Below are 17,637 nucleotides of genomic sequence, written 5' to 3'. Positions count from 1 at the left end.
TACTGCTGTTTGCGAATTTGAGTTCACTATAGAAGATATCAGTTTCAATTTTCTTCTGCATGCTTTTGCAGGAATTTTACTATTGTAAGGTCAAATGGGTGTAGGAAGTCAAATGGAGCCCAAAACACATGCTGTCTAATTGTAAAACTCTGTGAACTTATTTTGCCTATTCCTGTAGTCAACGCCTCAGCTGAGAGAAGCTTTGTAGTCTAGTACAGGATAAGGAACTACCGGTATATATATAGAGCAGGAACTCAAGAATGCTTACAAATTTATCTCTACTATCAATGGAAAAGGATCTCATGTGGTAGCTGACGTCTGAACCTGACTTTTACAACCTAGTGATCAATGAATGCATGAATAAGGAGAGGTGAATCTAGCTTCAAATTGTTTCGTAATTAAAAATGGCGTTTTATTCTTTTCTAACTGCTTATCTGTACGAGAAATTCAGTGAAGTTTTATTTTTTAGTTTACTAACAGCATTCCTTACATCCATTATAGTGATGGATACAGGAACTGGTAGTTTCATTTTTTGGGGAGTGTCATATGGTTATCTGTGTTTAATTGTTTTTATAGGAATTTTTAATACGAATATATAGATCACTGAGTTTGGAAATTGGTGTAATAGGCCTGCAGCATAAAGATATGAAGCAATACACTTTTATAACAACAGAAGCTGACTTAAATATGGAAAGACATGGCTACACATGACATTATGAGTACATTCAATCTCCAGTTTCATATAAAAAATTTAGCAAGATGCACAGAAATATCAGGCACATTAATAGATCATGTTCTGTCAATAAGGCTAGAGACAGAAAAAAGTTCAGGTAGTGAATACTGTTGTGTTGGCAGAAGAGCAAACACCGTGTTACAACTGGAGGGCGAAATGCACACATTTCAGCTCATGCAGGCTGGCGTGAGGAGGGAAGAACTATACTGATGTGAGGTCTGGAACATGAGAAGGAATGAGAATTCAGAAAGTGGACATAATTAGTTTGATACTTAACTTTAATCCATTAATGAGGAACGTCGCTCTTGACGGTACATGAGTCACAATCTTATCTGTTCAGAAGACATATAGTAACTGAATATGGTGCCTCGCTAGGTCGTAGCAAATGACGTAGCTGAAGGATATGCTAAACTGTCGTCTCTGCAAATGAGGGCGTATGCAGACAGTGAACCATCGCTAGCAAAGTCGGCTGTACAACTGGGGCGAGTGCTAGGGAGTCTCTCTAGACTAGACCTGCCGTGTGGCAGCACTCGGTCTGCAATCACAGATAGTGGCAACACGCGGGTCCGACGTATACTAACGGACCGTGGCTGATTTAAAGGCTACCACCTAGCAAGTGTGGCGTCTGGCGGTGACACCACAAATACTATTGTTTACAGACCATTTTGCACAAACCACTGAACAACAAGATGATATTAAAGGTGAGGAGAATATAGTGGCTGAATTTAGGCAAATCAAATGGTGAATTTTGTAGACTAGAATATCTGCTAATTGCAGATAAATATAGAGGACTGTTTAAAAAGGAGCTGGAAATATTTGTGATGTATTAAGACATCACATCAATGTAGCTTGTAAAGTGTGCCAAATTATTAGTGGTAAATAAAAAAATCAATATAAAAAAAAAAGAAACGAAATGATTGCGCTTGATGAAAATTACCAGAAAGATAAAGAACAGGCCAGTCATGAGGCTTACAGTTGCAAGAAGAAAGCACGCACTAGGATGATAAGAGAAGAAAAGGCTAGCCACCAAAAACTAGAAATACCAACTTATTCTAACAGTTCTAGGACAGTCAGTTGGAATTATATGAATGATAACAAAAAAGGGTCACATTTATTAAAAGACAGAAATATAATATTGACAAGGGAGGGGAAGGAAGTGACAGATCTACAACAAGTGTACCAGGTAACATGCTTAAGCAGTGGAGCACTGGGTTGTTTACAGCTGAGAGAGGCTGTGCTGAAACATATTTTTTCGCAATCCAAATTTCATTAACAAGTCTTGCAATCTGATACCAATTTGAAACATCAGACATCCTTGGAGTGAGCTAGGTGTCAGATGTGAGAAGCTGTCCATCTCAACCAGCATGGTGCAGGTAGCAACGATGATGCACACCCCTCTACAGCTGATAATAGAAGATCAGTGGAAAGTGGAAACTCTGAAATAGACATTTGTGTAACCAAAGTGACCTCACTTCAACTAACACCACTGGCTGACAACTTTTAAAACCAATAAGCACAAACATCCCATCAAATGACATTATAAACTTGGATGAAAATGCACTAAAGAATCATGGAATAAATACTTCAGAATTACTGGCCTCATAAAATATGGGTTGAGAAGGGATCACATGCTAATATTAAGGAACCCTGTTCACAAGAAAGTAGCTACATATGTAACAGACACTTCCCTCTACCCAGTTAGTACTAAAATTCACTAAACATTGGTAGACAGTAGCAGATACTCTCTAAGTTATACCCAAAATACTTAAGCTCGAGTGCTTGCTGTTAACTTAACATCACAACTATGCCAGTAGGCATTTATCATAATATAATACTCAATGAATAAGTGGTAACCCTCTTATAGTAATCTGCACTAGCAATAGCTTTATCTTAGTTTTCACTGAATAGCAGAAACTTAGCCCCTTTATAACTAAAAAGGCACTGGACTGATCAAAACTAACATTAAGACACAAGCATCCAGCAGTATGCTTTATAATAAAAAATATTCTTGGCTAATTTACAACTAAAAGGCTTAGAACCATACTCACTGAGTGACTTTGCTGTTAGAGCTCAGAATAACCCACTGGGGACAGCAAACAATCTCGAAAATGAACACATGCCCATTGTCCCTTACGCATAACTCAAAAGCACAACTCAGTAAAATATGCACCCATCTATACAATAAAGAGAGTTAACCAGAGTGTGAAAGGCTCACCCAACACAAGCGGCATGGACATTATACCTTCAAACCAAACAATACACAACAGCACTTGCAAATCAAACTGATCAACTCACAGCAATGACTGTCATAAATATGCAGCCATTCTTCTACGCACATTTAATAGTGGTTCAAATGGTTCAAATGGCTCTAAGCACTATGGGACTTAACAGCTGAGGTCATCAGTCCACTAAACTTAGAACTGCGTAAACTTGACTAACCTAAGGACATCACACACATCCATGTCCGAGGCAGAATTTGAACCTGCGGCCGTAGCAGCCGTGTGGTTCTGGACTGAAGTGCCTAGAACCACTTGGCCACTGCAGCCAGCTATTGAATAGTGTACACAACAACAATACTGAAGGCAAATACAGACCAGTCCAAGGTATCAACATAACTAAATGCACACAAAGTCATCAAATAAACAGTCAACAAGATCACAACAGTTTCACTTTTGTGCTGAGTTGTACAGAGAAGTGTGCAGTTTGAGTAATTGATAAGGTACAGCAGCGAGTGAACGTCTTCACCTACTGTGGGCGTGACCTTTTATGTTTTGACATCGCAGCTTGGCAATGTCTCGACTGTCAAGGAGCAGAAACCTTCCCCAAGAATGAAAACAACAAACAAAAATATCTCTAAAATTGAAATGTCACTTACTTCTTGTCAATCCTTCAAGGCCGACATTGTATTTAATTTATATTGTATCTGCTCCAAGGTACATCTGCTGATCTGTACAGCCACTGAAACAAATAGAAGACAGTCAATGATGAAATGTTGACATCATTTCATGATTAGAGTAGATGTAATTTTTCCTTCCACCAATAATGGCTGCAAAGGAAAAGAGATTAAGTCTTTCCAGGACTACAAATGGTTCTACAGAGAAACTGCTTTGGAGGACCTTCACATAAAGAAGATAATTCCCAGTGACTGAGTTCCATGAAAGGTTAATTGGGTGCTGATCTAATGTGACAGATCTAATTGAGTGACAGATCAAATGTGAGTGTTCTGAATCAGCTCCAGATGCATAGCAAGAGGGACAAAACCACTTCAATAGCCAGCCAAATTGATTCTCTCTCAAACACAGCTCTCAGCTACTTGCAGGTGAGACACCATGGCACGTGACAGCTGAGGGAACAATTCAACAAGGGATCCACTTGCAGAACAACACTGTATAGTATGAGAGTCATTTTTGAAGTAAGAACCGATTTCCAATGGAGTAAGACAAACTTTATTTATGAATGTAAATTGTATCACAAACGACAGTATGAACATTTTCTCTCTTTTAAACGTAGTCACCATGAGCATTTGAACTTTTGTCAAATTGTGGCATCAGCTTTAGGATCCAAGCATCAAAGATAACTGCCGCCTGACCAGTAAACCAGTTGGTAATAGTTTTTCTCAACATGCCACCATTTTTCAGGCACTTTCCGCCAAAAATTCCCTTCAGTTTTGGCAACAGACAAAAGTCAGGGTTGTACTATGTATGATCAAGCAATTCCCAATCAAACATATCCAGTTGTGTTTTTGTTCTTGCCACAATGTGAGGCTGAGCATTGTCGTGAAGCATAACAATGCCTATAGGGAGCGGTCCCCACCGGCGATTTTCAATAGTGTGCCTCAGCTTTAATAATGTTTCACAGTACCTCTTAGCATTTATTGTCATTCGTCCTGGCAAAAAGTCTAAGAGAAGACTGCCTTTCTGCTCTCAAAAAAACTGTGACCATGATTTTCCATGTTGAAGATTCTTGTTTGAATCTTTGTGGTTTGTCAGGGAGTTTGAATGATGCCACTCTCTTGATTGACATTTATTCTCTGGTGTGTAGTGTGCAATCCACATTTCATCACTTGTCACAATGTGACTCAAGAACTTATCACCAACCTTGTGATAAAGGTCCAAAATAGATAAAGAAAGTGTCATTTGTTTTGTTCTGTGTTCTTCTGTCAAGATTTTCAGCATCCATTTCACATACATCTTTTTTAGTGAAGTTTGGCAGTAATGATGATCTCAAAACTTGCAGAAATTTCTGATGTTGCTCATCAGTAGTGAAGTGTTTTGGCGAACTGCCTCATCAACTTTCCGTGTCAAGTCTTCATTCATGTCAGTATGCCTTGTTTGTTGTGATGATATTAGCTGCATTTAACTTATGCTGTAAAGTATTTCACATAATTTGAAGTTCATATGGTTTTTATTTAATCACTACATGCACTGTATGTTACATTGCCAGTTATAGCTTTCGATAACTGTTAAAAATATAAAATAAAATAAAAATAAAAAAGAATTAAAAAATCTGTAATTTAAATTTCCAGTAATTTGTACTGGAACTCACCCGTTACTCCCAATAAGTAAAGTTTCACTGATTTGTGTTTTGATTCTTCAGTTCTCTGATGTGTTATAGAATCTTTCCTGAAAACCCTTCCAGGATCTGTTATCAGTAATAATCCTGCTTGCATGACGTACTTTTGTCTTTCAACTATAATCACAAGTTTGATTTGCTATTGCAGTGAGTGGTCCATATATTAAATTCCTCTTTTGCTCTGCTATTGTGGACTGGCAGTAGCATGAGCTTTAAATTACATTCTCATTTCCTCTTATATCTGTTCTCTACTGATGTTGTGACTGATAATTTACAAATCAATTTTTGTTTCTCCCTTAATGATCTCTGTTACCATTCATTTCCTGACTAAAATTATTTCCACCTGGGGGCCCTCTTATCTGACAGAAGTTCTAATTATTTCCCTCTTTTCTTTCTTGATTATTATTATCTCTCTAATCTAATTTCCAACCTCAGTGTTATGAACTCCCAACATCAAAATTTGGCATGTTAGTTCATTATGCTATCTTGTCTAATTCAAGTAGATAGTTCAAAAATATGGCAGTTGATGCATCTGGTCCATATGCCAACTCTAGGGTGTATTTTCAGGTAGTCTCATTTTATTTTAAGGCATCTGCTTGTTGAGGTTTTGCATGATACGTGTCCTTACCTAATTTTTCTTATCTTCATAGTGCATTCTGCAGTTAACTTCAATTGCCGGTTCACTGTATTTTCCCCTCCATAACTCTCATGTTGTGCCAGATGAAAATACATTAGTTGGTAGAATTGTGGGTTCTTTATTTTGCTCCGGGTGGAGACCAAGTGGATACAGTAACACGTAAAATATTAGTGCACTTTATTTTAACATAGAAAAGAAGAAATACCTAAGTTTATACAATCCATTTCTGCAGGAATGTCATGTGTGTTTACAACTATCTCTAAACATTAGTGTATCACTTGATACAGACAAAATACAAGTCTCTCACTCAGAGTACACTTAAAATTAACTCTCACATTCATTTCTGCCTTATACATTGATCACACAGCTGGGCTGCTAGAAGAAGATGTTGTCATCTTAGTGGATGATTGCAGACTGGACTGAACAGTACTGTGCTTGGCTGTAGGTAGAAGATCCATTGCGGCAATGTAGTGAAATTGTTCTGGTTGTGGGTACATCAGTGTCACTCATTTATTGATGCGGCTTGCAGTGCTATCATCTTGTGTGGTTACGTTGTGAAGTATTAACCTTGTTTTGGTGCCTAGCTCTTTGGAAGACACTACATTCCTCCCCCCCCCCCCCCCCCCCCAAACCTCTGCACCACCACCATATAGAGCAGTGGCACATGATTATTTTCGGGGAGAGGAGTGAATGCATGTGCACATGAGGAGATAGGAAGTGTAACTGTACCTGATGGCAATTCCCTGCCCGCACCCCACTGTCCACCTTGTGAATGACTGAGAATACCAGCTGAAAATCCAGTAACAAGGTGAATGCTCACATCCAGAGGCACAGCTGCTGTGGTTGGATGAACAACAATGGGATCCTCTAAGGTGTCACATCGATGGATATCAGTTCAGGTGGCAGGATGGATACCAACATATGTAATGTCATCGGTGATCAACCTCCATTGGCATCACTGTGGAGGTTGGTGGCCCTGACTGGCAGATGGAAGAGACTATTGGTGTGGACCTCAGTGTCATGTTGTGTCTGTGAGAAAAAATTCTGCTGCAGAATGTCTGACATACTTGGAAGAGTGCTACAGCTTGTTCTAGTGATGCTGATGCAGCTCTGCGAAACCTTGTATGACATGAAAAGAACATCCAGTGGCTTTTGTAATGACACCATGCTCCCAATTCTGGTTCTTGACAAACACTTTAAAGAAGACTTCATCCTGTGGCTGAAACTTTGCCTGACCTGGTGGAATGAGACATTACTGAAGCAGCTGCAGAAGATGCAACAGGGTATGTTGGCTATGACCATGTAATAATTCTGCTGGTGACTTCACATCCATGTGGCAAGGAGCGGTATGAAAACAAAAAAAAATTTAATGCTTGCACCCATGTGTGGGAGGAACAGAGTTTCTCCATGTGACCTTTGAACTTTGTAATGAACTTTTCTGCTTCATTGTTAGACTGAAGGTGAAAAGATGCAGTAGTGACACAGTGGATGCTGTTGGTGGTACAAAATTGATAAAAATCATCTGATGTGAATTGTGGTCCATTGTTCAAGACAGTGACTTCAGGAAGACCTTCAAGGCAAAAAATAGCAGACAAAGGTGATATCATACTTGTAGTAGTGACAGATGTCATGGGGACAACAAAAGGATATGTACTGTACGTCTCTAGACTGTACGTCTCTAGCGTGAACAACCATTGTGTCCTCAGCAACAGACTCATGAAACCAATATGGATGCATTGTCATGGTCTGGATGGACAAGGCTAGTCATAACATTGGAGCAGTGGAGCTGATTGACATTCTGCACACACTTGGCAATGAGAGGTCATTCACTCAATTTGAGTATCCATGCCCTGCCAAGTACAATGACGTCAGATGAGTTGCTTCATGTGAACTATGTTCCAGTGCTTTGATGCAATAAAAACAAAACTGCCCACTGCAGGAAGTGAGGAATCACAACACACACATTGTCATAATCTATATGTAGCAGCAGAACACCTGACTGCTGTTAGTGTGTGACAATGCGAGAAGTAGGAGTGCGCCACTGGATGGGTTTTGTCTTCTAAACGACATGGCCCCCTGTTCCACACGTATTGCAAAACAACCCAAAGAGGCTGTGGCTATACGTTGAAAATTGGGAGCAAAATTGTGAAGACTTTCTAATCATGAGTGTCAGTTTGACAACATATTCCTCTGATGAATCAAATGCTGTGTTGGTACCAATTGGTAATGGAGAAAGCTAGTCACCATTAAAATGTTGGGCAGTGGGCCAGTACAACAACTCATTCTTATTATTAGATAATATCAGAGCCCGTTGTTGTAATTTTTGCACTGTCCAAGGTGTAATAGGCTTGCAAGGATTGAACATGGCTGCTAAAGCCTGGCTATCTGTTATCACATAGAACTTTTGACCATGCACATATTGGTGGAACTTGGTAACACCATAGATAATGGTTAGTGCCTCTTTTTGCAGTGTGCTTTGTTAAGAGTTTTCAAGGCAAACATCTAATCCTGCAAGAAGATGCACCCACAGAAACACTAACAGGCTTAGCTGGATTAAAATGAATCAAACAACGACAACTTAATAATTCATCCTTTAATTGCTTAAATGTGTCCTGACATTAAGGGGACCACACAAAAGGAAGATTCAGTGGAGTAGCAATTTGCACAGCATTTTTCACGAATTTGATGTAATATATAAGTATCCCCCTGACAGCGTCAAGCTCCTTAATGTTACAGGGCACAAGCAGATTTTTTTATCGCAGACAAGTAAGAAGTAGCAGGATTAATTCCCTGGGCATTTGTTACATGTCCCAAATAGTCAAGTTCTTCTGGGATGAACATCCACTTTCCCTTGTTGCATTTTAATCCGGCCTCTGAAAGAACTTGAAACAAGCAGTTTAAATTTATCAAATGTTCATCAAGCGTACAACTCACATCCACAATAGTGTCCAAATAGTTGGTACGAGAAGGGATTTTGCTGTTAACTGTTCCAGGAACGGCTGAAAAACAGCAGGAGTTGAAACAGTTTGGAACAATATTATTTGAAACTGGTAAAAGTCTACAAGAGCATATATCACAAGGTATCACTCGGGCTTCTTGTTCAGTGGTAATTGTAAGTATGCCTCATGTAAATCAGTCTTTGAAAAGAATCGCACCTGTCCCGGCCCATCCATTAATTCATCTGGTTGTAGGAGAGGAAAAGAATTCATGACAGTTTGTGCATTTACTGTTGCTTTAAAATCAGCACACAGATGTAAACCATCTGATGGCTTTTTGAGAATTACTGAGGGGCAATATCCATTGACTTGCAGAAACAGGTTGGGTAATCCTGTTGTCTTTCCGTCTTTTCAATTCCTGAGCAAGTTGCTCACATACTGCATGAGGGATAGGCCTTGCACTAAAAGACTGTGATTGTGCATTGTCTTTAAGAGTAATGTGAACTTCAAAATCATAAACCCTTTGTAAACCTAGTTCAAACAGTTCCCCAACAATCAGAAACATTAGTGTGAGGCACTGCAACACTGAGTTGTAACACATTTTCTGGTATGCACAGGTTGACAAACAAATCCAATCAAAAATGTTTGCACTGTTTCTAGAACTGAGCTCATGGAACAATACATATTTTGTAACTCCACAAAAAGTTACTGGCAAACTGCACACACCAAGTACTGGAACTTCATGTACTTTGTATGCCGACAAATTAGAAGTAGGCAGCTGTAACTGTGCCCTACTGCTTCTTTCATATGTGCCTTTATATAAGGAAAACAGATGCACTAGTGACTGACTTCAATTTAAATGTCCTTTGAGCCACTCTTACATGGGGAAAAAGTTTCTTTTTCTGTCTGCGTACTGCAGCAAGAAAAATTCCAGCGCTGGCTTTAATGACCTCGCCTATACAGAATGCAATTGTTGGTAACTGTACTGTGGCCTTGCACCCATGTAGCATCAGCTATTGCTTGTACCTGGTTTGCCATGTAAACACATTGAATATGACCTTGCTTTCACACTGGAAATATTTTGCGTCAACAAGGTTGAGCTCGAGACTTCCTGGCAGATTAAAACTGTGTGCCTGACCGAGACTCGAACTCGGGACCTTTACCTTTCGCGGGCAAGTGCTCTACCATCTGAGCTACCGAAGCACGACTCACGCCCGGTACTCACAGCTTTACTTCTGTCAGTGTCTTGTCTCCTACCTTCCAAACTTTACAGAAGCTCTCCTGCGAACCTTGCAGAACTAGCACTCCTGAAAGAAAGGATACTGCGGAGACATGGCTTAGCCACAGCCTGGGGGACGTTTCCAGAATGATATTTTCACTCTGCAGCGGAGTGTGCGCTGATATGAAACTTCCTGGCAGATTAAACCTGTGTGCCCAACCGAGACTCGAACTCGGGACGTTTGCCTTTCGCGGGCAAGTGCTCTTCCATCTGAGCTACCGAAGCACGACTCACGCCCGGTACTCACAGCTTTACTTCTGTCAGTATCTCGTCTCCTACCTTCCAAATTTTACTGGTGTGCTGTTCTGCAAGGTTCGCAGGAGAGCTTCTGTAAAGTTTGGAAAGTAGGAGACAAGATACTGACAGAAGTAAAGCTGTGAGTACTGGGCGTGAGTCGTGCTTCGGTAGCTCAGATGGTAGAGCACTTGCCCGCGAAAGGCAAAGGTCCCGAGTTCGAGTCTCGGTCGGGCACACAGTTTTAATCTGCCAGGAAGCTTCATATCAGCGCACACTCCACTGCAGAGTGAAAATCTCATCCTGGAAACGTCCCCCAGGCTGTGGCTAAGCCATGTCTCCACAGTATCCTTTCTTTCAGGAGTGCTAGTTCTGCAAGGTTCGCAGAAGAGCTTCTGTAAAGTTTGGAAGGTAGGAGACGAGATACTGACAGAAGTAAAGCTGTGAGTACCGGGCGTGAGTCGTGCTTTGGTAGCTCAGAAGGTAGAGCACTTGCCCGCAAAAGGCAAAGGTCCCGAGTTCAAGTTTTGGTCAGGCACACAGTTTTAATCTTCCAGGAAGTTTCATATCAGCGCACACTCCACTGCAGAGTGAAAATCTCATTAAGGATGAGCTCTTTTGTCATGATTCGGAAAGCACTGAGAACAAGACTTTGTCACAGAGTTCCGTAGTGCATGTTATGTACCATGTGACTGGAAGTTTTTATCTCTATGTTTACTGTTTGTCTTAGCCATATTTTTACCCACTTGTACACTGGCATTAACTTGAGACTGAGTATCATGTGCACCTTGTACAACAGAAATACATGGAGCCTCAAAATCAACTTCAGTTGCAGCCATGATAGTTTGAGATTCCGCAGTACAGAACTATTTCTTAGATAAATTTGAGAAAAGTAGCACTAATACATGTGTCGGACTCATTATGCATGATTGCACCACATACACAACATAACATCAATATAACCAAGTCCCCAAGAACACTTAAAACTAAAATATCTTGTTAGCCCTCTGAGTTTGACAACCCACTGTTTGAAAGTTTGTGCTAAAAAAAAAAAAAAAAAAAAAAAAACGTTGCTGCTGCCACATGCACCTAACTACTATAATATTCAATCAGCAGCCAAACAAGTTCTTTGTAACTAGTAGTCTCAGGATAAGAATTGGGGCACAGTTTTAAAGACAGTTGGTACACATCAGTTCCAACTGTTAAAAGAAAAAAAAATGTTTTGCAGGTCTTAACTACAGTGTTGTATGTGGTGAAGTGGGTCTTCAACTGGTCCCAATATTCCAACCATTCCTCTTCCATACCACTGAACAGTCAAAACTGAGGTGCAGCAACTGGTGGCAATGCAGCTTGCTGGAGAGGAAGGTTGTCATTTGTTGATCACTGAGCAGCAAACAGTCAATCTACTGAACTTGAAACTGAACTACTTTGTTCAGAGACATTTTCTGTGGCAGCTCAATATGGTTGAACACTTGATAGGCTACACAGAAAAATAGAATTAGAGACAAGGCAAACCCTAGGTGGCTAAGGAACGTGAACATGCACACATCAGCATTTGCAGGCAGGTGAGTCAAGACTATATAACGAGCAGCCTTGGGATCATTTGTTGTACTGGACGAAAATACAATCATTAGCACAATGGTGGTTCTATATCGTGCTCCGTAAGTAGAATGAGTGACTACGATAACACAAAAAATATTAGTTCACTTTCTTATAATATAGATAAGAAGAATTATCTAACCCTGTACAATCAGTTTCCAGGTGAATTTCATGAGTATTTACAAATGTCTCTGAACATTAACATGTCACTTGATAGAGACCAAATTCAGGTCTCTCACTCAGATTACAGTAAACAACAACTTTCACATTGAGTTCTGCTTAACACATTGATCACACAGCTGGCCTCATAGAAGAAGATGCTGTCATCTTAATCATTGATCGCTGACTAGACTGAGCTGTATTGTGTTATGCCATAAGTAGAAGATCAGTTGTGATGACATAGTGGACCATGTCTGGGCATGGCTACGCTGTTGTTGTTCATTCGTTGATGTGACTTACAACAATCATCTTGCCTTGTGGTTGCATTGTGAGGTACCAACTTTGCTGTGGCACCTTACTTTTCAGATAACACCACAACTCATTATTGATAAAGCCTACTAGTAACAAATCTAATAGCCTGCCTCTGAATTGCCTCAATATTGTCCTTCAATCTGACCTGGTGGGGATCCCAAACACTTGAGTATTACTCAAGAATGTGTTGCAATAGTGTTTGTACAAATGAGCTGTACTTTCCTAAAGTCCTCCCAAAAAACTAGAATTGGCCATGTGTCTTCCCTACTATCATCATTAAAATTCCTTTTCTCTACAGTTTTTACCCCCTACAGCTCCTAGTACCGTGAAAGTTATTCCCCGATATCTTAACAGATGTCCTATTAACTTGTCCCTCCTCCTTGTTGGTGTTTGTGGCATTACACCTTGTTATTTAATCAATGTGACTGTGTCAAGCATCACTTTGCTGAAATGTGACTGTGTCAAGCATCACTTTGCTGATGCTGTATTTAAACATTATGAGATTGCTTTTTATACTCACCTGCATTAACTTACATTTTTCTATATTTAGAACAAGCTGTCATTCATCGCATTAATATCTACATACAAATATGTAATGTGAATGTGAAGTGATGCATTCCACATATTAAGATTAATTGTATACGAATGATCGACGCAACATGACACTAACATTTTTTGAAAACATCTTTCATTCCCTCTTCTTGTTCTCTGTAACAGAGCTGTAGTAACCAAGTAATATGTGAGACCAGTCCAAGTAACACAAATACAGCTTCATTCATGCACCTCTGAACTGTTACAGAAAACATACTCTTGTGGATCCCCATGTAATAAGACACAGTACACTTATGTGAACAGTACACTGGAAGGACATAAAAGAGGGTCAGTTAGTGCTTCTCTGTGAGTATGTATTTGTACGTCACCAGCAGGTGACAAGGTGGAGACCTCACCACATGCACACCTCCCACAGGCGGCCTCCAGTGGCTAGCTGGTGCTGATACAGTTGAAGGCTGATTCAAACACACACATGCAGTGACACCACACTTGGTGCACTCACACTCACATGTACTAGTTGCAGGATGCAGCACACCTCTTCATCATGTGAAGTGGGCGCCCTGGCAATGGAGGAGGCACAGGCAGCCTGATGAGAGACACATCCATTGGATCCGCAGTGGCATCATCAGCCAGTGCCGACGGAGGGGGCCCAGAGCATAGGGCTGGAATGTGCAGGGCGGTGGACCCAAGTGGTGCTCTATGACAGCACTGGAGAGAAGGAGGCCATCATCATATCTCCATTATCATCAGCAGGCAGGTCCCAGTGCGGAGGAGATGGTGCTGGATACACCAACGATGACAGCTGATGTGATGGCAGCGAGGGGGCCAGAGGAGATGGCTCAACTGGAACAGTTGTGGCTGTGAACCCAAGACCAGACATGGTGTTAAGTCCCATAGTGCTCAGAGCCATTTGAACCAGACACGGACCAGCACTCTAGGGTGCAGGAACTCCAGGGTGCCGCACAGGGAGGAGGATGCCAATGGGACGGGGGCGTCTGCACAGCAGACGATGAAGGGTTCGAGGCGGAGGGCAACAGGGGAGGGGGGAGCTGCAGTGATGGAGGCTGCACCCATGAACTGATAGCTTCTGGTGGTGAGTGAGGCACAACTGACCTAAGTGGCCCATCTGCCATATGGATGTCACAAAGACTGCATCCTCGGTGGCAGACAACAGTAGCTGGTATCCGATTGGGCCAGTGAACAATCCTTGCACCCACGCCAGCAACCCTGGTGCAATGCAGCCGAACAAACCCAACTGCAGGAGGTGCAGTGCAGGCTGCAGAAGTTGGAGAACCATTTGTGGCTGCCAGCTGTGAAGCAACTCAGCCGGGTTCCGCTCTCCCATAGGTGTGAAGCCATTAGGCGATAGGTGCTCAGAAAATGGAGAAGGGCCTTGTCCAGAAAAGAATCCACTACAGACTTCTTCATTTGGGACATCCACACACTTTCCCTCTGTCTGATATTCAGCTGAGGATTGGGACATTTATGAAAAAGACTCAGACAGCATTTTTTGGCTTTCATTGTGACAGACTTGAATTTATGCAGACTTCTTCTTGTGGATTCCATCTAAGGTGTATCAATTACTGTGTCAGCTTGCCCCTTTAAAAGAACTGGCAGCTCTTTCTTTTGATCACATGTGCAGTTTATTGACCAACTAGCATTGCAAAAGAACACATGCCATAGTGGAGCAAGTTGAATTCTACTCATGCCCCTAGAAACCAAAACAGTCATACAGGACCTGGGCAGCTGAACTTCGTGGCCTTAGCCATAAGTGTCAATTCATCACTGATGGCAACAATGACTGTTACGCAGAGTCTATGGTGCGTGACACAATTATCTGTTCAGCTCTGGACAAGGAAGTGCACCAGAAGGCTTTACTCTGTGAAAACCCCCTGTTAGCACAAGTTTTGCAAATAGCACAATATTTTGAAGTTTTTCAGGCAGTGGGTGACCAAAGTGAAGCAGTAGTGTCACAAGATGTGCCCACTAAGATAACAGATAGCTTACATGAGGAACGACAGTGGTGGCTGTAAACATGTGGGCCCAGTGCTGAGCTGAGAACAGCCATACCAGCCGCCACAGTGCCAGCGTCAGCGTTTTCGGTTTCTTTCTTGTGCCTTCTGTTTTGTTCGGTATGCCCTAAGCTGCTGGCTACTTGTAATACTTGCCAGAAGCAGGCCACAGCACCTCCGTGTGTCGTTCGCCAGAGGTTGCTCAGGATATGGATATGGACATAAACTGTGTGACTCCAATGCTCATGACAGAGAAGCAAAAATTATTATACAAGTAAATTTGTTTACTTTCCATTAAGAATGTAGAAATGTTCATATCATTAAATCTGTTCATACATGTGCAGCTAAGTGCAGTAAACTTGGTGGAGATATTTTTGAACATGTATTGTGAATGTAGGGGTGAATGCATTTAGAAATTGTATATACACCATACAATTTTCTTAACACTGAGCTTTGCTTTTTCTGGTTTAACATGATTTCATGTGTGCTATGGTATTAATAAACGCAGATTATCTGACACATTCTTTCAATTTCAATTAAAATTATTACCATCATTTTTCCAAAATTAAATTCTCTGAAACTTTTATTGAAAACTTTGTGCACTTGTCCAGAATTTAAAAAACAAATTGGGCCAAGTAGTTAATAAATTAAATATTTTATGAAATTATTCTTTGCTTCTCTGGATGTTCTGGAAAACTACATCTGGGACATGTTTTATTAGATAACAACAAAATAAATGGAAATCATGTTTTACTTTAACCTCATACAGTTTTGCAATGGCTTCAGATTAGAGAAGTTGCTAAATTTCAGGCAAAATCTTTCAATAGCCCTATCTCCATAACTAAACATTTGTGGACCTATGTTTATCTGAATTTTTTTCCTTAGTTTTACTTGCAGAATAACATATTGAAATATTTGCATATCTTCACGAATCACCCTGTATATGTGTGGGTCGCCAGCAGATAGTGCAGCAGAGAAATTGCCATGCGCACGCCTCCCACAGGCAGGCTCTAGCGGCCAGCCTGGGCTGATATAGTTGGTTGCCGATTCAAACACAAACGTGTGGTGACAGCATAATCAGTGTACTCGCACTCACACGCAGTAGTCGCAGGATACAGCTATAGCCTGCTTAAAAATTCGCTCTTTATTTTTGCCTATTCTGATTCAGATCAAAATTTGTTTAAAAATTGCCTTCTTATTCTTCATAAGTTAAATTTTGAGCATATATTTGATTACCCCAGGATAATGCTTCCTCTTCAAGAAATCTTTCCACATACATCATTTTCAAGAAAGCCAACAGACAAGTGGCTAAAGTGAGCAGAAGAGAGATTCAGGAGAGAAGGCTGGGCCGGAGTAGTGAGAGAGAGTTGGTGGGAAGACTAATAGATAGGAAGCCTTGTGCTTCAAGCAGACCCTGCCAGTGGCAGCAAATTGTGCAGGATGATGATAATGCTGCTGCTGCTGCTGCTGCTGATGATGATGATGATGATGAGTTTTCAATGCAGTTAGTTAATTAATTTCATGTTCCAGGGATGATTTACTCAATAAATCATAATGCTGTGGAATGAGTCATTATGCATTCACATCGGAAATTGATTTGTAAAGGTGGCCACATGGTGAACAATTATGAGTTTTTTTCTATATTATTGTTAAACAATGGAAAATCCAGTATAGAATAATGACAATATTATGAAAATGATAGACTGCTACTCACCATATAGTGGAAATGTTGAGTCTCAGACAGGCACAACAGAAAGACTACTGAAGAAGTTAGCTTTTAGGCAAAACGCCTTCTTCTGGATTAGACAGCACATACACATATTCACACAAATGTAACTCACACACACATACCCACTGTCTCTCGCTGCTGAAGCCAGACTGTGAGCAACTGCAATTGCTGGGAGAAGCAATCTGGGTTTTGGGGGTAAGGAAGAGACTGGGAGGAGGAGGGATGGCAGGGAAGCAATGGGGGACAGTAAAGTACTGCTTCTGTAGTGGGAGCATATAGGGACAAGTTGGAGAGAGGGTAGGGCATTAGGTGCAGTTGGCAGTTGGGAGGTTAGACAGAGTGTGGAGGGGTGGGGGAGGGGGGGGGGGGGCAGGAGCCGAGAAGGAGAGAAGTAAAAATACTGTGATGAGTGCATTGGTGGAATATAAGGCTGTGTACTACAGGAATGGGAACAGGGAATGGGATAGGTGGGTAAGGGTAATGAATAATGAAGGATGGGGCAGGAGGTTATGGGAATGTAGGATATATTGGTGGATGAGTTCCCACGTGCGCACTTGCAAGCAGGTTGTGGCTGGAAGGAGCCAGAAGGCAGAGACTGTGAAGCAGTCATTAAAATGAAGAATATAGTGTTGAGCAGTGTGCTCAGCTACTAGATGGTCCATCTGTTTCTTGACCACAGACTGACAGTGGCTGCAGACAGACTGGTTGTTGATTGTCATACTCATGTAGAACGCAGCACAGTGGTTGCAACTTACCTTGTAGAACGCATGACTCCTTACACAAGAGCCTTGCCTTTGACGGGATAGGCGATGTTCATGAATGGACTAGAGTAGGTGGTGGTGGGAGGATTTATGGGATAGGTCTTCCACCTAGGTCTTGAAAC

At 41.2% G+C, this 17,637-nt stretch overlaps 1 protein-coding gene across 1 annotated transcript in view; it reads left to right on the top strand.

Annotated features, from left to right (window-relative positions):
• Positions 1–13,819, top strand: part of LOC124710291 (coiled-coil domain-containing protein 13-like) — a 149,104-nt gene extending 135,285 nt beyond the window's left edge. The window contains exon 11 of the mRNA XM_047240916.1: positions 13,631–13,819. Within this exon, the coding sequence (XP_047096872.1) occupies positions 13,631–13,819 (189 nt within the window). The remainder of the gene's footprint in view (positions 1–13,630) is intronic.
• The last annotated feature ends 3,818 nt before the right edge of the window (positions 13,820–17,637 follow it).

The sequence above is a fragment of the Schistocerca piceifrons genome, chromosome 1 (assembly GCF_021461385.2).
Source record: "Schistocerca piceifrons isolate TAMUIC-IGC-003096 chromosome 1, iqSchPice1.1, whole genome shotgun sequence".
NCBI lineage: Eukaryota > Metazoa > Arthropoda > Insecta > Orthoptera > Acrididae > Schistocerca > Schistocerca piceifrons.
This window is presented reverse-complemented; position numbering and strand designations above follow the sequence as displayed.